This window comes from Aotus nancymaae, unplaced genomic scaffold, assembly GCF_030222135.1.
Source record: "Aotus nancymaae isolate 86718 unplaced genomic scaffold, 86718_ANA_hifiasm-v0.15.2.pri h1tg000028l, whole genome shotgun sequence".
NCBI lineage: Eukaryota > Metazoa > Chordata > Mammalia > Primates > Aotidae > Aotus > Aotus nancymaae.
The window spans coordinates 4,959,570-4,980,373 of record NW_026988441.1 but is presented as its reverse complement, the minus strand read 5'-3'; the positions used below and the strand labels follow the sequence as shown (position 1 = coordinate 4,980,373).

At 55.7% G+C, this 20,804-nt stretch overlaps 2 protein-coding genes across 3 annotated transcripts in view; both read right to left on the bottom strand.

Annotated features, from left to right (window-relative positions):
* Positions 1 to 101: 101 nt before the first annotated feature.
* ASPDH (aspartate dehydrogenase domain containing) lies at positions 102 to 2,546 on the bottom strand. The gene is made up of 7 exons (XM_012461375.2): positions 2,404 to 2,546; positions 1,819 to 1,963; positions 1,473 to 1,557; positions 1,215 to 1,364; positions 913 to 1,133; positions 689 to 843; positions 102 to 296 (listed from the first exon to the last, which is right to left on the bottom strand). Exons 1-7 carry the CDS (start codon positions 2,453 to 2,455, stop codon positions 253 to 255), a joined length of 852 nt encoding a protein of 283 aa, XP_012316798.1. The 5' UTR covers positions 2,456 to 2,546; the 3' UTR covers positions 102 to 252.
* A 1,792-nt stretch (positions 2,547 to 4,338) lies between these two features.
* Positions 4,339 to 20,804, bottom strand: part of LRRC4B (leucine rich repeat containing 4B) — a 52,581-nt gene continuing 36,115 nt past the window's right edge. For both annotated transcript variants that reach the window (XM_012461425.2, XM_064380997.1), the window contains exon 3: positions 4,339 to 7,696. In XM_012461425.2, coding sequence (XP_012316848.1) covers positions 5,858 to 7,696 — 1,839 coding nt within the window. In that variant the 3' untranslated portion in view covers positions 4,339 to 5,857. The remainder of the gene's footprint in view (positions 7,697 to 20,804) is intronic.

Here is a 20,804-nt window from a genome sequence, read left to right as displayed (position 1 = left end):
TCGCGATAGCTTCCTGGCGCCGCGCTCTCGCGGGTGCTCGCCCCTTGTGATGGCGTCATGCGCGGTACGCAGACGCAGCGTGACGTCACAGAAGGGAAACTGGGAGCAGAGACGCCAGGCGGCGGAGGGGCGGGCAGCTGTGATCTTTACTGAGTCAGAAGGGAGAGCCTGGGGAAGTAGGGCAGGGCAGGAGTGGGATGGTGGTGGTGGGAGGCCAGTCAGATGATCTCGTCTTGGAAGGGAGGAGGCTTCTCAGCAGAGATGGATCCCCGGCCTGGAGGGGAGCTGGCAGCAGGCTGCGGGGGGAGAGGGGAATGAGCTACTTAGAGAGGAGAGATGAGACAGACGCCTGGGGGAGGCAGTGGTGAGAATAAGGGACAGGCCAGGGCGGCGGTGGAGGAAGACCCCCGAGAAAGCAGGATAGAGCCCTGGGGGTGGACAGAGACCCACAGAGCGAGAGAGAGTCCCGGACAGAGGCGAGCACAGAGACTCAGAAAGGAGATGCGGACAGAGATGGAAACATCCGCAGTGCCAGGATTCAAAGTCGTGAACAAAGAAGGTTAAGGGAATAAAGGTCAGAAGTAAAGGTCAACAAGGGCAGAGCCAGAACTGCAGAACTAGCCAGAGCCTGGGACCCCACGCTCTGCAGACAGGAGCCCAGGGCCGGGGGAGCGGGGCCTGGCCGCACCCAGGAGGCTCCGCCAGAAGGCCGTGACGGTGGCAGAGCCGGTGACTGCGCCTGGCTCTGCAGGGTTCTCTCTGCGGGTGTGCACAGCAAAGCTTCGGCCCGTGGGGCCCGGGGGTCCGCTCAGCTCCACATCCACCACGTGCATGTCCGTGAGGCTGGGGCAAGCAGGGCGGTCAGTCTGGTTACCCTGGACTTGGCCCAACCCCCTGCTCAGCTCTGCTCACCTGAGATCAGCCACAAGCACCCCAATCACCCCATCGAAGCCCAGGCTGGGGGCAGCCAGGGCAGCGGCCGCCATGGTGTTGGAGTTTCGGGGGGCAAAGGGGCAGAGCCCACGGACAGGGCCTTCATAGAGCACAGTGCGACGCCCGGTACTGTGGGATTCAGCCAGGGGTCCCTCCAGCCGGAAGCCATCGGGGTGTGTGGCCATGGTGACACGCAGGCTCTGGAAGCAAGAGCCCGGGTCAGGGGGAGTAGGGTCTTTGCAGGCCCCCTCTGGTTCCTCGGGAGCCCAGCAGACCCGCACCTGGAGGCCCCCAGCTGCATCCAATCTCCTGATGTCCTCAGTGCCCCACAGAGCCCCTCGGGCCACAAACACGGCATGGTTCCAGTGGTTCGAGGCCTCCAAGAGCTGCCGCTCTGTGGTCTGGTCACCTAGGGCTGAGGGGGACCCCACCTGGGGTGCACGAAGGAGGGAGGGTTGAGAAGGATCTCCACTTTAGGGTAGGGTAAGACTAAGACACAAGGGGGAGGGCTCTGCGTGAATGGTTGGGGCGGGGCTTACCAGGAGATTGGCATGGCGCAGGATTTGTGCCCCAGATTCATGGATTATTTTGGGATGGGCCACTTCCACAACCAGATCAGGGTGCCTGGGAGAGGGGAAAGACGGCAGAGGATCTTGGAGAGGTATTAGGCCTCTTCTCCCCAAGATTCTCTCTTAGTCTACTGAGGTCTGCCCTCTTCTCCCTGGCCTGGGAGGCAAAATGCGATGAATGGGCTCATTCTGTTTCACATTTGCATGAACCAAGGCCCAGAGGGTCAGGGAGTCCCTGAGGTCGATCACACAGCGGCCGAGGGGGCCAGGACAGGAGCTTCAGGGAGCTCCACTCTCCCATGGCAAGGTCACTGACCTTTCCCCAAGGGCAGCAAGGTTCTGGAGCTGCAGGGAAGGGGGCACGCTCCCCGCCATTCGTCCTGGGTCACGATTCCAGACGAAAACAAGTTCTAAGCCAAGTTCTGGTCCCTGAGCCAACAGGCGGGAGACGAGGGACTGTCCTGGGAAGAGGGAAAGGAGAGGACTAGAGACCCAGAGAGAAGGGGACAGAGTCCCAGAGGGAGGGGCACAGAGGCCCAGAGAGAAAGGAGGGGGGGGACAGAGACTCAAAGAGAAGGAGACAGAGACCCGGCAGGGGGGAGAACAGAGACTCAGAGAGAGGGGGCCAGAGACCCAGAGAGAGAGAGGAAGTGGGGACAGAGACTCAGAGATCGGGGAGATTGAGACGGAGGCAGGGGCAGAGACCCAGTGGGGTAGACAGAGGGCCAGAGAGAAGGGGACAGATGGAGAAGACAGAGACCCAGGGTGGGGTGTGGTGGGCAGACCCAGAGACACAGCCAGGGGCAGATAGAGACAGAAGTTGTGTTTGTGGAGGGCAGAGAGCCTTGGGGGCTTCAAGAAGGGGTCTGGGGAAGGAGGCCCAAGATGGTCAGGGACTCACCGAGGCGGCCGTAGCCCACCACGCCCACCCTCCGTGGGCCCCTGTCGGCCATGGCCCCGAGTGTGGTGGTCTGTGGCCTGGGCTCCCCGGACTGCTCGCTGCCCCCTGCACGAGGCTGGGCAGCTGCTGCTCTTTGGACATCTGACCCTTGAGCCTCTGGGCTCAGCCTTTTCCCTTCCCCGCAGACCGAGGGTGGGGGTGTGGGTCTGCTGGAGTGGAGGCAGGAGAATCCTTCCCTGCACTCTGACCACTTTCCCGGGCCTGGCGTGGTGAGCGTGGTGACTGAGGGTTCTGGGAGCCCTGCGTGCCCCTCTCCCCGAAGCACATCTTTTGCTCTCTGCTGATGTGGAAAATTTCCTCTGCAGTCCCCTGCCCCCATCTCTGGCCGGCCAGGTTGTCATGGAAACTGCATCTTGCTTTGGGTGGGGAGAAGAGATGGTGACAGGGATCTGGGCTCTGTCTGTCCCCTTGTGCTCAGCTCCCCTCCTTGTCCTCGAGCGGCCAAGGTCTGAGGGAAGCTTCAGCCTGGCCGTGCCCCCAGCCCTCCCGGAGGCAGTGCGAGCCCCGGTTGCGGCTTCTCCTCGAGGTGCCCTTGCCTCAGCGGGCCCAACCTCTTTAGCCCTGCAGCACGGGTCCCCTTCCCAAAGCCTCCACCCCCGTCCACAGCCTCCCTCGGTTCTGATCATCCTTCAGTTCACCTTGGACTTGCCACCTTTCACTCTGTCCCCCATCGTGCCACCAGCTGCCTTCCATGTGACATTCTCACTCCCACGTCCATCCCTCCCGCTACGCAGCTCGCATCAACCCAGGAGAAGCCTGTGAGGCCTGGAGAGGCCAAGCGCCCCCACCGTGAGCCCCAGCCACTGTGCCATGAGGGTGCCTGGCATCGGAAATGGCGCAGGCTGCGGCAGTGCAGGCTCCCTGCCCCCAGCCACCACCTGGTACCCGCTGCAGTGTTTCCATAGCAACCAGGATTGGCGCTGGAAGGAGGCTGGAGAGAAAGAGAGCGTGAAAGGGAGCATGGGGTGGGGGGTGGGCACTGGGTGGCGAGAGCCCCAAGCTGACAGGCGGAGACAGGAGACAGGCGCAGACAGAGAGGACCCGGGACCCCAACGCGGCGCCCAGAGGCTGCCGCTGCTGATAAGGGAGGAATCGGCTTTCAGAGCCAGGAGCCCCGGGTGTGGGGAGATAAGATGCCTAGGTGTAGAAAGCCAGGAAGGGGGCAGGGGCAGGGCCCGGGGGCCTCATGAGTGGAGGTCTCCGCCATCCCCACCTTCCGAGACTCCTCCTGGGGCCTGAGTGTCCCACAGTGCCCACAGCTGCCAAGTACAGGGTACAGGCTGGGCCCCTGTGAGGGGAGAAGGGGACTGAGCTCGGGGCTGTGTGTCCCCAAGACCCCCTCAGCATGGGAAGGCACTGGAAGGCACAGTATGGCTCTGGCACTCCCGCTGCCTCCCCCAGAGGTGTGAGATGGCAGCTCCAGCCAGCCCCAGCCTCCTGAGGCTGCAACTCAGGCACTTCAACCCCCCCACAGAGACATCACCCTGTCCCCCCACCCACCCAACAGCTGCCCACTGTACCGGCAGCCCCCCCACTCCACCCACCGTTTGCTCCCTGCCCTCTGAGGGCTCTGTTCCTTACTTTCTGGGGGGCACTATGGTGCCCCTGCCTCCCCAGGCCCACCCCATCCGTCCCTCCATCCTCCCACTGAACAAGCCAGAAATACAGCTCCTGTGCCCCAGAGGCCGAGGCCCCAGCCTCCCTGTCCCCTACCCTACACAGCCTGCCTCCCCTTCACCACCCCCTTCTCCAGAGCAGCCCTAAGGGGGTCTGCAGTGGAGACACATGCTCTGGATTAGGCCCTGTCATGAGCTGAACTGTCTGTCACCCTGGAAGGGAAGCACAGAAATCCTGACCTCAGAACAGGACCTTATTTGGCAATTTGAGTTTTTGCCAAAGATGGAGCGGAGGTTATACTGGAGGTGGGGGCGCCTGGTCCAGTCTGATCTCTGTCCTTGTAAAAGGGGAAGTTAGGCAGGCCGTGGTGGCTCACGCCTGTAATCCCAGCACTTTGGGAGGCCAAGGCAAGTGGATCACTTGGGGTCAGGAGTTCGAGACCAGCCTGGCCAACATGGCGAAACCCTGTCTCTACTAAAAATACAAAAATTAGCCAGGCATGGTGGTGGGCACCTGTAATCCCAGCTACCTGGGAGGCTGAGGCAGAAGATTCACTTGAACCTGGGAGGCGGAAGTTGCAGTGAGCCGAGATCGTATTGCTGCACTCCTGCCTGGGCCACAGAGCAAGACTCTGTCTCAAAAAACTACAACAACAGGGGGAGTTGGACACAGACGCATACGGAGGGAGGAGTTGGAAGGCTACAAGGACAGGCCTGGAAAACTGGGGTGATGTGATCCAGCCACCAGCCGGGACAGCCTGGGGCCACCAGCAGCTGCCGAAGCAGGAAGCTCTCCCCTACCCCAACCAGAGGCCCGCAGGTTTCAGAGAGAGCGTGGCCCTCCTGGCCACTCGATCCCTTCCAGCCTTCAGGACTGTGGGATGGCAGATTTCCTTTGTTCTTAGCCCCTGCCTTAGATTTGGCTGTGGTGTGGCAGTGCTGGGGGTGAGGGGAAGGAATCAGACCTTCCCTGGGGTCTCCAGGGTGTAGGCTAAGGGGCCTAAGACCACCAGGAGGTGCCCCGCGCCCACCCTTCTGGCGGGTCTTCGGGGTGGTTCTCCAGCCTCTCCTCCACCCACACCCACATTCACTTTGTTTTCTCTCCTCCGTGCTTTCATGACCAAAAAAAATATTTTTTTACTTTTTCCATGTTTTTTTTTTAAAGTAATTACAGAGCAGGTAGTCGTTGACGCAAACCTCCCTTCAGTATCAAAAATGTCTGTGGGGCAGGTGGGGCTGGGGCGGGTGGAGGCTGCCACCCCCACCCCGCCGACGACAGGGACTGCTGGCCAGGAGGGACGGGCCAGGGTGCAGGAGCTCTGGCGACACGTCCGTCTCTTCAGTTTCGAAGGGCGGAGGAGTGGGAGGGAGGGACGGGCGTCAAACTGCAAAAACTGAACCGTAAAAGGAGGGTGTCTGGGGCCGAGGGGAAAGGGCACCCCTGGAAAAAGCTCCTCTCTCCCCTGGAAGGCGGTGGGCCAGGAACAGTCGGGAGATCGAGGAGGAGGTGAGGAGAACTCGGGCCACTTCTGGATCCCATGTCCCCTCCCGTCACCAGGGATCGGCGGGGGTGAGGTGAGGACCCCCGGAGACTCTGCTTCTGGAGCCCCACCCTGTCCTCACTGGGGGTCCGCGCCCCAGATGGGGCCAGAAGCCACCTCTCCCCAATTCCCTGCGTGGTCCCAGAAGGTGGGCTGGGCTGTGGGAAGGAGGGGTCCCGGTGGGGCTGGGACCAGGGTGGGGGGCTCCGTGCCCCTCGCCCGTCCGGCTCCGCAGCCTCAGATCTGCGTCTCTTGCACGTTCTCCTTGGAGCCGCTCTTGAAGAGCAGAGGTTCGTGGATGGAGTTGAGGCCAGGCGGGCCCTTCCCCCCGCAGCCCCCGCCGCTGGGGTTGCTGCTGTAGTGCGCCTTAAAGGCAGCAGCCACATAGTGGTGGTGGTTGAGGTGGTCTCGCTCCAGGGCGGGCAGGGCCAGGTGGCTGTCCCCGCCCACGCCACCCCCACCGGCCACGGCGGCCGCGGCGGCCACAGACACAGCCGAGGCGGCGGGCAGCTCGTCCTCCACGTTGATGATCTCCACGGTGCGCGTGGGCCCGTGGTGCTTGTGGAGCTGGTGCTGCTTCCGCAGCTTGTAGAAGGCCACGAGCATCACCGCGGCCATGAATGTGATGGCCACGAAGCAGCCGATGATGATCTTGGTGGTCTTCATGACGTCGTCCAGGTCCTTGAGGGCGTTCTCCGTCACATCCGTGATGGGCACCGTGAACGCCTTCTCCGTGGGCCGCGAGGAGCGCGGAGCCGGTGCCGTGGTGGACGACGAGGCCGGGCCCGCTGCGTCCCCGGGCCGGCCCCCGCCCCAGACACCGTCCGTCGTGGGCCCCGGCGGTTCCTTCTCGGTCCCCCGCGGCTGCAGGGCCTCCTCTCCGGGCTGCGTCTCCAGGGTCTCCACGGTCACCGTGGTGAAGTAGGTGTAGCCGCCACTGCCTCCTCCAACACCACCACCGCCCCCAGGGCCGCCCCCGCCGGTGCCCCCGGCCGCCACGGGGTCCACGGCCGAGACGTTGAGCGTGGCTGAGGCGGTGGTGTTGCCGGCCGAGTTCGTCACCATGCACGTGTACTGGCCCGTGTCCTGCACGGTGACGTTGGTGAAGTTGAGCGTGCCGTCATGCAGGACGGAGATGCGCACGCGGTAGGAGCCATGGGTCATGAGGGTGCCATTGGGCGTCAGCCAGTTGACAGAGGTCATGGAGGTGCCTGTGCGGCATTTGAGCTCAGCGGCCATGCCCTCGGTGACGTTGAGGTCCGTGGGCGGCTCCACGATGACGGGCGCGTAGCAGGTGAAGTGCGACTGGTCCAGCTCCCCGATGTAGCGGCCCTTGAGGCCGGCGGGCGCGTGGCAGCGCGCACAGCATGTGGTGTTGCTGGGCACCGTCTCCTTGAGCCACCAGCTCAGCCAGAGCACGTCGCAGTTGCAGTGCCAGGGGTTGTGGTTGAGGTGCACGCGCTCAAGGCGGTGCAGGGGCGTGAAGAGGTCGTGGGGCAGCGACATCAGGTTGTTGTGGGACAGGTTGAGCTCCTCCAGCGACTTGAGGTCATCGAAGGCGTTGCGCTCGATGGTGGCCACCTGGGCGTGCATGAGCCACAGCTTGCGCAGGCTGGTGAGACCCTGGAAGGAGCCCGGGCGGATCAGGTCCAGCCGGTTGCCCGACAGCTCCAGCTCCTCCAGGCGCACCAGGGCCGTCAGGTTGGGGATGTCCTTGAGGTTGCACATGCCCAGGTTGAGGTAGCGCAGGTTGACCAGCCCCTCGAAGGCCGCCTCGGAGATGTACTCCAGCCGCTTGAGCTCGCCCAGGTCCAGGCGCCGCAGCGAGGGCACGCGGTTGAAGGCGTAAGAGGGGATGCTCTCGATGGGGTTGTTGCGCAGCCAGAGCTCCCGCAGCTTGGACAGGTACTCGAAGGCCTGCGTGGGCACCGTGGTCAGCCGGTTGTCAAACAGCTCCAGCGTGTTGAGGCTGGGCAGCCCATTGAAGGCGCCCACCTCGATCTTGCGCACCAGGTTCTTGCTCAGCTGCAGAATCTCCAGGTGCCGCAAGTGCTTGAACGTGTCCGTCCGGATCACCTGGGGAGAGGGAGACAGGGATCAGTCACGGAGATACTGACGGGGGCCGTGGGGGGATCGCCAAGGTCCTGGGCGCGGGCGGGGTTGGGTGACTGGATCTCCCGTGCTGTGCTGGTGGGAGCAGGAGATGGTGTGACCACATTGCAATATGGTTTGATGAGTTTCTTATAAAGTGAAAGCTGGAGTCAAGGCTGGGCGCGGTGGCTCACGCCTGTGATCCCAGCGCTTTGGGAGGCCGAGGTAGGTGGATCACCTGAGGTCAGGAGTTCAATACCAGGCTGACCAATATGGTGAAACCCTGTCTCTACTAAAAACATAAAAATGAGCCAGGTATGGTGGCGTGTGCCTGTAATCCCAGGAGCTACTCAGGAGGCAGAGGCTGTAGTTAACCGAGATAGTGTCACTTCACTCCAGCCTGGGCAACAGAGCAAGACTCCGTGTAAAAACAAACAAAAAAACTGGATTCAAGAATTTTGGGGGACTGGGCACGGGGGTGGTTCATGCCTGTAATCCCAGCACTTTGCCAGGCTGAGGTGAGTAGATCACTGGAGCCCAGGAAATCAAGATCAGCCTGGGTAACATAGCACAGACCTTATCTATACAAAAATAAAAATAAAATTAGCCAGGTGAGGTGGCACATGCCTGCTGTCCCAGCTACTAGGGAGGCTGAGGTGGGAGGACTGCAGGAGCCTGGAAAGTGAAGGCTGCAGTGAGCCCGGATCATGCCACTGCACTCGAGCCTGGGTGGTCAATGAAGTAAAACTCTGTCTTAAAAAAAGAAAAAACAAGAAAAAGAGATAGTCTCTTATAGAGCGAAAACTGAATTCAAGGCCAGGTGTGGTGTCTCACGCCTGTAATCCCAGCACTTTGGGAGGCCGAGGTGGGTAGATCACGAGGTCAGGAGTTTGAGACCATCCTGGCCAACATGGTGAAACCCCATCTCTACTAAAAACACAAAAATTAGCCCAGTGTGGTGGCATGCGCCTGTAGTCCCAGCTGCTTGGGAGGCTGAGGCAGGAGAATTGCTTGAACCAAAGAAGTGGAGGTTGCAGTGAGCTGAGATTGTGCCATTGCACTCCAGCCTGGACGACAGAGCAATACTCCCATCTCAAATAAATAAATAAATAAATGAAAACTGAATTCAACAATTTTGGGGCGGTCAGGCATGGTGGTTTATGTCTGTAAGACCAGCACTTTGGGAGGCCGAGGTGGGCGGATCATGAGGTCAGGAGTTGGAGACCATCCTGGCCAACATGGTGAAACCCTGTCTGTACTAAAAATACAAAAATTAGCCAGGCGTGGTGGTGTGCGCCTGTAATCCCGGCTACTCAGGAGGCTGAGGCAGCAGAATCACTTGAACCCCAGGAGGCGGAGGTTCCAGTGAGCTGAGATTGTGACACTGCACTCCAGTCTGGGCGACAGAGTAAGACTCTGTCTCAAAAAAAAAGAATTTTGGGGGCCAGGCACGGTGGCTCATGTCTGTAATCCCAGTACTTTGGGAGACCCAGGTGAGAGGATCGCTTGAGCCCAGGAGCTTGAGGCCAGTCTGGGCAACACTGTGAGACCTTGTCTCTGCAAAAAATAATTTAAAAAGAAATATAAAAACTATAATTTTGGGATTGAGGAGGAAAACAATCTTGAAAAAAAAAGTTAAAACTGGAGTTGCTGTCCGACCCAGCTATTCCATTCCTGGATATTTCCTCAAGAGAAATGAAGGCAGATGTCCACGCAACAGCTTCTACGTGGGTGTTCCACAGCATTTTTTCCCTTGGGACTGCCTAAGCTGGAGACGGCCCAAATGCTCATGAGCAGGTGAATGGACAAACACTACCAGAGGTGGCCATGCGGCGGACGCTGCGCCTCAGCCACGAAAGGGACCCGGCTACTGATGACCCCCTGGATGAATCTCTTGGGGGTTACTCTGAGCAAAGAAGCTGAACACAAAGGAGCCAGTGCCGTGGATCCGTCCACACCGTGCTCTGGTGTTCTAAGTGGACGTCTCTGAGTGTGTGGGCCGTGGGGTGTCTGGGGCAAACAGGAAAGGGCGTGAGAGAGCTTTCTGGGGTGAGTGACGTACTACATTGGGGTGGTGGTTACATGACAGAAAGCGACTGTCAGGACTCCCCAGACTACATTTAGAATGGGGATACTTCATTCCACGCTAGTGATACATTGTTTTATTTTATTTTAGAGACAGAGTCCTGCTCTCTCACCCAGGCTGGAGTGCAGTGGCACGATCTCAGCTCACTGCAACCTCCACCTCCTGGCTTCAAGCAATTCTCCTGCCTCAGCCTCCCGAGTAGCTGGGACTATAAGCGTGAGCTACCACGACCAGCTAATTTTTGTATTTTTAGTAGAGACAGGGTTTCACCATGTTGACCAGGCTGGTCTTGAACCCCCGACCTTGTGATCCACCTGCCTTGGCCTCCCAAAGTGCAGGGATTACAGGTGTGAACCATCGCGCCCGGCCAATTTTGTATTTTTAGTGGAGACAGCGTTTCCATGTTGGTCAGACTGGTCTTGAACTCCTGATCTGATCTGCCTGCCTTGGCCTCCCAAAATGCTGGGATATTACAGGTGTGACCCACCTTGCCGGCCACTATAGTTTTAAAAATGAAAAAAAAAAAAAAAAAAAAGCCTAGGCACAGTGGCTCACACCTGTAATCCCAGCACTTTGGAAGCCTGAGGTGGGAGGATCGCTTGAGCCCAGGAGTTGAAGACCAGCCTGGTAAACAATGCAAGACCCCCGTCTCTACAAACAAATACAAAAATTAGCTCCGTGTGGTGGTGTGCACCTGTGGTCCCAGCTGCTCAGGAGGCTGAGGCGAAAGATCGCTGAAGCCCAGGAGGTCAAGGTCGCAGTGAACTGTGATCGCGCCACTGCACTCCAGCCTGTATGACAGAGGGGGACTCCATCCCCAAATAAATAAATAGATTAAAAAAATTAAAAATACTAATACTAGCAACTAATGCACACTGAACACATATTTGGTGCCAGACACTGTTCTAAGCGCTTTGTGGGTAGTAACTCATTGAGTCCTCCAGACTGCCCTGTGAGATAGGCACTATTACTCGTCCTTATTCAATACCTGCAATTCCAAAATTCACAAGGCGCTAACAACCAGATTTTTCCAAACTTTGATACTAAATCCCACTTGGTGGCAAAACCCGGTCAGAAATCACGTGAAGCTATTTATTTATTTTGAGGCGGAGTCTCACTCTGTTGCCCAGGCTGGAGTGCAGAGGTGTGATCTCAGCTCACTGCAACCTCTGCCTCCCAGGTTCAAGCGATTCTCCTGCCTCAACCTCCTGAGTAGCTGGGACTACAGGCACACATCACCACGCTTGGCTAATTTTTTGTATTTTTAGTAGAGACGGAGTTTCCTCATGTTGGCCAGGCTGGTCTTGAACTCCTGACCTCAGGTGATTCACCCACCTTGGCCTTCCAAAGTGCTGGGCTTACTGGCGTGAGCCACCGCGCCCAGCGTGAAACTATTTAAAGCTTTTATTGATCCCACTTGTGACTATCCAAACATTTCACTCTAGAAATTCTCATGTTTCAAGACCACTAAAATGTTATAAAACCTATGCTGTTACTACGTTTCTAATATCAGAATGCCAAAACGCATCAGGCCTCAAGGGTTTCACACGAACGATTATGAATTAGGCCCAGGGAGGGACAGGGACTTGCCCAAGGTCACACAGACATGGACAGTAGAGTTGGGATTGGATCCAGGCCCTCCGGTGCCAGAGTCCTGGCTCTTGACCTCTGACGCCGGCTGCCACCCGTCAGGGCTGGGGCTAGGGTCCACAGGAGGGGTAGTGCTGGGCCAGGGCATGGGAGGCAGGATCTCACGGAGTCCTCACTCCTGATCACCACGCGGGGTGCGCTGAGGCCCAGAAGGCCACACAGCCATCGGATCACATTTGTGAAGCCCAGATAGTGACGTGTGCCAGGGTGAAGGGGACAGACGCTGGGGAATGCCGTGTTGCAGTATGAAGGGTGGAAACCGAGAACCCCAGGCAGCATCCTGTGTCATCACAAAGAAGCTGAAGAGTCAGGTTTCAGAGTATATGCGCCAAAAGAAAAAAGAGCAAGAGGCCGGGCGCGGTGGCTTAGGCATAGTCATGAAATTATAATAATTTATGTTGGCTGGGAGTGGTGGCTTAGGCATAGTCATAAAATTATAATAATTTATGTTGGTGCTGTCCAATAGAAATAGAATGTGAACCACAGGTGTAATTTGTTGTTGCTGTTTGCTTTGCTTTAAGATGGAGTCTCGCTGTGTCGCCCAGGCTGGTGTGCAGTGGCACAATCTTGGCTCACTGCAACCTCCACCTTCTGGGCTCAAGTGATCCGCCTGCCTTAGCCTCCTGAGTAGCTGGGACTACAGGCCCATGCCAGCACACCTGGCTAATTTTTTTAGTTTAATTTTTTGTAGAGACAGGGTCTTCCTATGTTACCCAGGGATTACAGGTGTGAGCCACCATATCCCGCCCACATATGTAATTTTAAATTTCTTAGAAGCCACATAAAAAAAAACCTCAGCCAGATGCAATGGCTCACGCCTGTAATCCCAGCACTTTGGGAGGCCAAGGCAGGTGGATCATGAGGTCAGGAGTTCAAGACCAGCCTGGCCAATATGGTAAAATCCCGTCTCTACCAAAAATACAAAAAATTAGCTGGGCGTGGTGGAGAGCGCCTGTAATCCCAGCTAATCAAGAGGTTGAGGCAGGAAAATCGCTTGAACTCAGGAGGTGGAGGTTTCAGTGAGCAGAGATCTCGGCACTGCACTCCAGCCTGCGTGACAGAATGAGACTCCGTATCAAAAAACAAACAAATAACCCAAGCAGGTGAAATCAACTTTACTACGTTTATTTAACTCAGCATATCCAAAATGCTATCATTTGAACCTGCCCTCGTCTAGATGCCTCCAGGGCTCCCCAGTGCCTTTGGAAGTTCAGCCTGCATTGGAAGCCCCGCCTGGCTTCTGCCTTCCTCTCCCCCACCCCTGCATGACCCTCACTCACAGCCCTCACTCAGAGCCACGATCAGTCCTTGGACCCTCTCGCCAGGCACTCCACCTTTGCACATGCTGTTCCCTATGCTCAGGACGCCCTTCCCTCTCTTCCACCTGGAAAGCTCCTGCTCACCCTCTTGAACCCAGCCCAAAGGCCTCCATTCATTCCTCCATTGCTTATTGATTGAACGGAGATAAAGCAGGCCTGCAGACGCACACGTGGAGAGGGGCCGTTGTCTGTGAAAGGACATCACAAGATCAGCCTTGCTCTGAAGGCTGAGGTGAGATTCACTCAGCTCAGGGATTGGGGACTGTCACCTGGAGGCGAGCGCAGGGCACAGGTGATGATTCCCTGCAGGGCAGGGATTGTTAGGCTCACTTTTTTTTTTTTTTTTTTGAGACAGAGTTTCGCTCTTGTCGCCCAGGCTGGAGTGCAATGGTGTGATCTCAGCTCACCACAACCTCCGCCTTCCAGGTTCAAGTGATTCTCCTGCCTCAGCCTCCTGAGTAGCTGGGATCACAGGCATGCACCACCATGCCTGGCTAATTTTATATTTTTAGTAGAAACAGGGTTTCTCCATGTTGACCAGGCTGGTCTCCAACTCCTGACCTCAGGTGATCCACCAGCCTTAGCCTGCCACAGTGCTGATTACAGGCATGAAAGGCTCACTTTTCAGAGAAGGAAGATGGCTGAGTGAGGCCACATGGCAAGGAAGTGGCAGAGCCAGGGTTTGAACTCAGGCCTCGGCACCCTCCACACCCGCCTCCACCCTGCAGCTCCCTGTGCCTCTGCAGCACGGCAGGCGCCTGCTGACTCCCCCGGCAGCTCCAGCTCCGGAGGTGAGCATCACACGCCATTTCAGAGACAGGAGACCAGGGCTTAGTGAAGTCAAATGACTCAGCAGGGTCGCCGGCCCCGGGAGGCGGGCAGCTTGGGCTCCAGACACAGCGTCTCTTTTCCAAGTCTCCCTGATGCCTCTGGACAAAGGACCGAGATGATAGCGTGGTCGTAAGCGGACAGCCTGAGGCTGCTTGGTGCTCAGCACGCGATGACCCAGCCGCAGAGGGAAGGGGGTGTAAAGGGAGATGAAGGGGCACTCCCAAAGGGAGGAGGTGGGGTCCCCCCGCCAATCACTTTAATAATGCTCTTGAGAACGAAGTGGGATGGGGGCGTTGCTGTGAAGGGAAGCCTGGTTTTGTTGAAACATGTGGCATAGGCCTGCTTTAAATAGGGAGTCTCTTTATTTTGAACAGAATTCATCTATTCTCTCTCCTCTTCTCTGCAGAATGCTTGCTGAGCAGCCTTGTGGGGGATGGTTGAGGCTTGGTTTGAATCCTGGCTTTGCTGCTGACCAGCTGTGTGGCCTTGGGCAAGTGTCCTAACCTCTCTGAGCCCATTGTCCTCACAGGTCCCATGGAGATATCGTGATGCTTGGACAAGACATTGAGTGCTTGGGATGAGATAGCAAATGTGTGGGACATGGTGAGCATGAAATAATATATATTTTTTCATTGTCAATTCAGCTGATAATGATCATTAACATTGGTCCTGGCCGGAGGTGGTGGTTCACGCCTGTAATCCCAGCACTTTGGGAGGCTGAAGTGGGCAGATCACCTGAGGTTGGGAATTTGAGACCAGCCTGACCAACATGGAGAAACCCATCTCTACTAAAAATACAAACTTAGCTGGGTGTGGTGGCGCATGCCTGTAATCCCAGCTACTCAGGAGGCTGAGGCAGGAGAATTGCTTGAACCCGGGAGGCGGAGGTTGCGGTGAGCCGAGATTGCACCACTGCACTCCAGCCTGGGCAACAAGAGCGAAACTCCGTCTCAAAAAAACCCAAAAAACAAACAAAAACACCAAAATTCGTCTTGGCGTGGTGGCACACTTCTGTAGTCCCAGCTACTTGGGAGGCTGAGACAGGAGAATCCCTTGAACCGAGGAGGTGGAGGTTGCAGTGAGCCAAGATTGTGCCACTGCACTCCAGCCTGGGTGACAGCGTGAGACTCTGTCCCAAAAATCAACAAAACAAAAACCCTTGGTCCTATCTCTGGGCTTCCAGTTTCTCCCTCAGCACCTTTCCTCTGCACTGGCTGTCAGAATGACCTAAAATGCACTTCAGACCTTGCCACATCCCTGTGCCCAGCCCGCCCATGGCTGTCACCCTCTACAAAGTGTCAGAGGCCCTTCAGAAGCTGCCCTGCTGCCCTCTCCTTGACTCCAGCCACAGGAGGGAGTAGAGGGATGCCTGGGGTTCCCTCTGCTTGCCACACTCTGTCCAGCCTCTCTGCCTTTGCACAGGCTCTGCCCCTTCTTTGTTCTCTGGAAAATTCCAATTGCCTTCCTTGGAAAAGCCGTCTTTGGCCCCTGCTCCCGCACCAGTCACACACACTGTCTATCTCTATCACAGTGACCGTAATTTGGTTTCGCACATCTGTCTCCTTGAGTCAGTATGAGTGGAGACTGTTGGGACGGTTTCTGCATTCCCAGCGCCCTATGCAAGGTCTAGTTCATGACAGACTCGGGCAAGGTCTCCGAGTACACAGACTAGAGTGCATCAGACTCTCACTGGAGAAGACCCTGGTCGTGCTGGGCCCTGTTGACCTGCCTACTTTTTGGCCTGGATGATAATGCCAACGTGTCAAAATCATGTTGACATCGGTATGACAGAACTTGGGAGCTGAAAAGCATTGATGTTCTGGTTTCAACCTATTCTGCTTTTTACCTTAATGTCCACATGTCTGAGATCGTTAAAGCTACATTACCTTTTGTAGCAGACAAAACAACTCTGTCTTTTCGTGTGTGTGTGAGACAGAATCTCACTGTCGCCAGGCTGGAGTGCAGTGGTGCAATCTTGGCTCACTGCAACCTCTGCCTCCTGGGTTCAAGCAATTCTCCTGCCTCAGCCTCCTGAGTAGCTGGGACTACAGGCGTGTGCCACCAGGCCCAGTTACTTTTTCTATTCTTAGTAGAGACTGGCTTTCACCATGTTGGCCAGGATGGTCTCGATCTCTTCACCTCGTGATCCACTTGGCTTGGCCTCCCAAAATGCTGGGATTACAGGCATGAGCCACCATGCCTGGCCTGAAATCTCTGTTTTTTAACTGCAAGTTTAGTTCATTTATGTTTACTGTAATTACTAATATATTTGGAATTCTTCCTATAATGTTATTTTGTGCTTTTTTTTTGAGTTGTGTAGCCCTTTATTAGCAACTAAAATAGAAGGTATCTGTTGTACAACATGGGTAGTAATTGACTGTAACTGGCATCGAAGTATTTTGTGCCTATCCTGCCCCTTTCCTGTCTTCTTTGTATTGACTGAATTTCTTCTGATTCCATTTCTCCTCTCTACTGTTTTAGAATTTATATATTTTCTCTCCATTTAATGGTCACCCTTAAAGTTTAACATGCATACTTAAAGACCAAAGCCAGTTAATTCTTCTCTTCTGCTCCCAAATAATAGAAAGCTGGTTCCATCTCTGACTCTAAAACAAAGAGATATCCTGGTCAGCTTCCCAATAAGGTAAAAAGGGGTAATCATAATTTGTTAAGTGCTGATTATTGCCAGAACTGTGCTCAATGCTCTGAGGTATGATCTCAGTTCATCTTTGTGGAAATTCTGTCACGTGGGGGTTATCAAGCACATACCCCTGCTCCCCTCATATCTGTTGGTTTATAGCTGAGAAAATGAAGGTTCAGAGGAGTAAAGTCGCTTGTCCTCAGTCTCACAGGCTCCAAAGCTGCAGAACCAAGACTCTGTCTGCTTCTCCTAAACACGGACACGAAAGTGTCCACCACGCCCGCCCGCCCGACACTGAAAGGCCTGGGCTGTCTATGGGTTTCAGAATGCTTTCTGAGCTGCAGGGCCATGCATTCTTACACTACCATGTATTGCTTTGCTCACTTGACAGGTGTTTTTTGAGAGCTGCTACATGTCCAATGTAATACTGGGCTCTGGGGATACAGCTGCGGACAAGACAGACACAGCCCTGTCTTGCTAGAACCTGGGCTCAGTGGAGAAGAGAGACAGTAAACATAGGAACTGTGGAGGCTGGGCACGCTGGCTCACGCCTGTAACCCCAGCACTTTGGGAGGCTGGGCGGACGGATCGCCCGAGGTCAGGAGTTTGAGACCAGCCCGGCCAACGTGGCGAAACCCCGTCTCTACTAAAAATACAAAAATTAGCTGGGCATGGTGGCGCGTGCCTGTAATCCCAGCTACTCGGGAGGCTGAGGCAGGAGAATCGCTTGAACCTGGGAGGCGGAGGTTGCAGTGAGCCGAGATCACGCCGCTGCACTCCAGCCTGGGAGACAGAGTGAGACTCCATCTCAAAAAAAAAAAAAAAAAAATTATGGAAACAATCATTTAACCAGCAATGGTGGAAACAGGTCACGGACGCTGCCCTGGCTGCAGCAGGAGGCAGGCCTGGGGCCCCTCCAAGGCCCGGTTTGAAACACCCTAGACTAGATCATCTCTGAAGTCGTGGGTGGCATCACCCTCATAGCCAGCGACGCAGAGTGGGATGGGCAAGGTGGGGACTGGTTCTCAGAGCAGGTAAATGCCCTGTCCCTCACCCTGACACCTTTGGTCTGATGACGATGCTGATATTTTGTAATACGGTAGAGGACCTGGGACTGAGGCCACCTCTGACAGCCATGTAGCTGCCCACACTTCCAAGTTCCCTCACTCTTCAGCCCCCGTGTGCTGAGCCTGCCTCCACCCAGGCCGGGCTCTGGGCCAGGTCTCAAGGATGCAGACGTGAATCAGGCGAAGGGACGTGGCCCCATCGGTGGCTGCCTCCTCACCCCAATGGGGACTTTTCTTTTATCCTGCAACCTGGCCTGTGGAGGGGACTTTTCACTTCAGCTGTGGTAAGTAAATATTGCCAAAGCTGCAAACAACCCCTCCAAGATCTGTTGGGGTTTTTAAGAAAATAAATTGTCAAGAAATTCCTTATTAAAAATGTAACTGTGCTAGGAAAATGATCAACTGCTCATCCTAACGCTGGAAATTGTTTTGATTTATTTTTTTCTTTCTCTTTCTTTTTTGAGATGGAGTTTCACTGTTGTTGCCCAGGCTAGAATGCAATGGCACGATCTCAGCTCACTGCAACCTCCACCTCCTGGGTTCAAGTGATTCTCACGCCTCAGCCTCCTGAGTAGCTGGGATTACAGGCATGTGCCACCACACCTGGCTAGTTTTGTATTTTTAGTAGGGGCAGGGTTTCTCCATGTTGGTCAGGCTGGTCTCGAACTCCTGACCTCAGGTGATCCACCCGCCTCGGCCTCCTGAAGTGCTGGGATTACAGGAGTGAGCCACCTCGCCTGGCTGATTTATTTATTTATTTAAAGACTGAATCTTGCTCTATTGCCCAGACTGGCATGATCTCAACTCACTGCAGCCTCCGCCTCCTGGGTTCAAGTGATTCTTCCACCTCAGCCTCCCAAGTAGCTGGGATTACAGGTGTGAACCACCACACCCGGCTAATTTTTGTATTTTAGTAGAGACAGGGTTTCGCCCAGTTGGCCAGGCTGGTCTCAAACTCCTGACCTCAGGTTATCTGTCTGCCTCAGCTTCCCAAAGTGCTGGGATTACAGGCGTGAGCCACCGCACCTGGCCTGTTTTTATGTTTTGAATATAATGAGCCAATAACAAAAGTTTAGCAAGCTTACTGTTGTGTGTATGTTAATTTTTTTACACTCAGATTTTAAAAACTGTTACTTGTCACATCCACAGTCTTTATGATGACTTCTCATATTTCTTCCTTGTCCCTGAGACAAGGGACTCGTGCCTTCCTCTCCAACAGGGACTTTAGGGAGTTCCCTGACTGCGTGGCTGGCAGCATTGCAAGGGTCATTGTGGGCTCCTGATTCTCATGCTGACCTGGCTCAGGCCTAGGGCTCCCTGTCTCCCTCCTCCCATTCATCCTCCTGGGAGTGGCCTCCTGAGCCTGTGTGGGACCAGCTCCTGGCATGGGTGCAAGGCCTGGCTGGATGTGTACCCCACCACCTGCCCCCTCGATCACCAGGAGCCCAGAGAAGCATTTGAACCTGAATGATAACAACAGGGTGATGAGAGCTATTATCAGAGGGACCTGTGAGGCCAAGTGAGGCACTTCGCCTAAGGCACCTGCGGGTCGGGTGGGAGAGTGGGGTTAAGCCAAGGCTCAGGCCATGGTCCAGCACTGCTTCCTGGGTAGCATTCCCTGGCCTCCCCCCACTCCCGCCCCTCCTGCCTTATGCTCAGCGAAACCTCCGCCTCCCAGGTTCAGGAGATTCTCCTGCCTCAGCCTTCCGAGTAGCTGGGATTACAGGCATGCACCACCATGCCCGGCTAATTTTGTATTTTTAGTAGAGATGGGATTTCTCCATGTTGGTCAGGCTGGTCTCAAACTCCCGACCTCAGGTGATCTGCCTGTCTTGGCCTCCCAAAGTGCTGAGATTACAGGCGTGACCCACCGTGCCTGGTGTCTGTGACTATTTAAAGGCAGGGCAAGTTTCTAGAAGGGTGTGAAGGAAGGGGCTGGGTAGAGGGTGGCCCTGAGCTTCGTGTAGCTGGGAGCACCGGGCATACTCATCCTGATCTGAGATGGGGACAGGGTGACTTGCAGAAAGGTGTCCCCTAGGAGGAGATGGCGTGGCGACTTCGGCTGGATGTGGTGGCGGGGGTGTGGGGTTACAGGCTACAGCTGGGAGGATAGGAAGAAGCTGGGGCTTCTGGATGAGCTGGGCTAGGCTGCAGGGTGCAGACTGGGACTCAGTGGCAGTTCTGAAGCTGAGTCACCAGGGTGCAGCACCAGGGATAGCTACAAATTAGGAAGCGTTAGGAATGGCGTTGAAAAAACCAAGTTCTTGCCGGGCACAGTGGCTCATGCCTGTAATCCCAGCACTTTGGGAGGCCGAGGCGGGCAGATCACGAGGTCAGGAGATCAAGACCATCCTGGCCAACATGGTGAAACCCCATCTCTACTAAAAATACAAAAATTAGCTGGGTGTGGTGGCAGGCACCTGTAATCCCAGCTACTCAGGAGGCTGAGGCAGGAGGATCGTTTGAACCTGGGAGGCGGAAGTTGCAGTGAGCCGAGATGGTGCCACTGCACTCCAGCCTGGGTGACAGAGCAAGATTCCATCTCAAAAAAGAAAAAAAAAAAAGAAAAGAAAAAGCAAGTTCGGCGGCCAGCCTGCTCGGGCTGAGTCCCATCTCCGTCACTAACCATGGGACTGGGACCATGTGCACGTGTCTGACTCTCCTCTGCCTCAGTTTCCTCATCTGTGACATGAGAGGAATGGTACCTCCTCAGGGGGCTGTTGTGAGGCTGAAGTTCGCTGACCACGTAAGGGGCTTGGAGCAGTGCCGGGGCCTGGCTGACGTTCTCCCGCCCACCCTCCCTGAGCTGTAGAAATAATTGGTCTATTTTCTAGATGAGGAGGGCAGGCTCAGAGAGGTGACTCAAGGCCTTCGAGTCATTTGTGGAGGGGAGAACACGGGCCTTGTGCCTCTCTGGGCCTCTCAGGTTGCTCGACAGAGACGTGGGACTGCTACTCCCACCCACCTCGTCCCAGGTCTGTCCCGAGGCTCAGGGGCCACGTGGCTTTGCAGGACGCCAAGCAATTCTATGGGTTCAGCAATTTAACAGTTGCATTTTGGGCACCTACAGTTTGTGTGGAGTGCTGGGGCCAGCAGCAATCAAGACAGACAAGCACAATGACATCAACAAATTGGGGGCTGGGCGCAGTGGCTCATGCCTGTAATCTCAGTACTTCGGGATGCTGAGGCAGGTGGATCACCTGAGTCAGGAGTTTGAGACCAGCCTGGCAACATGGTGAAACCCCATCTCTACCAAAAATACAAAAAAATTAGATGGGTGTGGTGGCAGGCGCCTGTAATTCCAGCTACTTGGGAGGCTGAGGCAGGAGAATCGCTTGAACCCAGGAGGCAGAGGTTGCAATGAGCTGAGATGGCGCCACTGCACTTCAGCCTGGGCAACAAGAGTGAAATTCTGTCTCAAAAAACAAACAAACAAAACGATATGGGGAGGCTGCAGGGACCAGTGGGGTACGACCAGACTCAGGGCACAGAGAAGGAA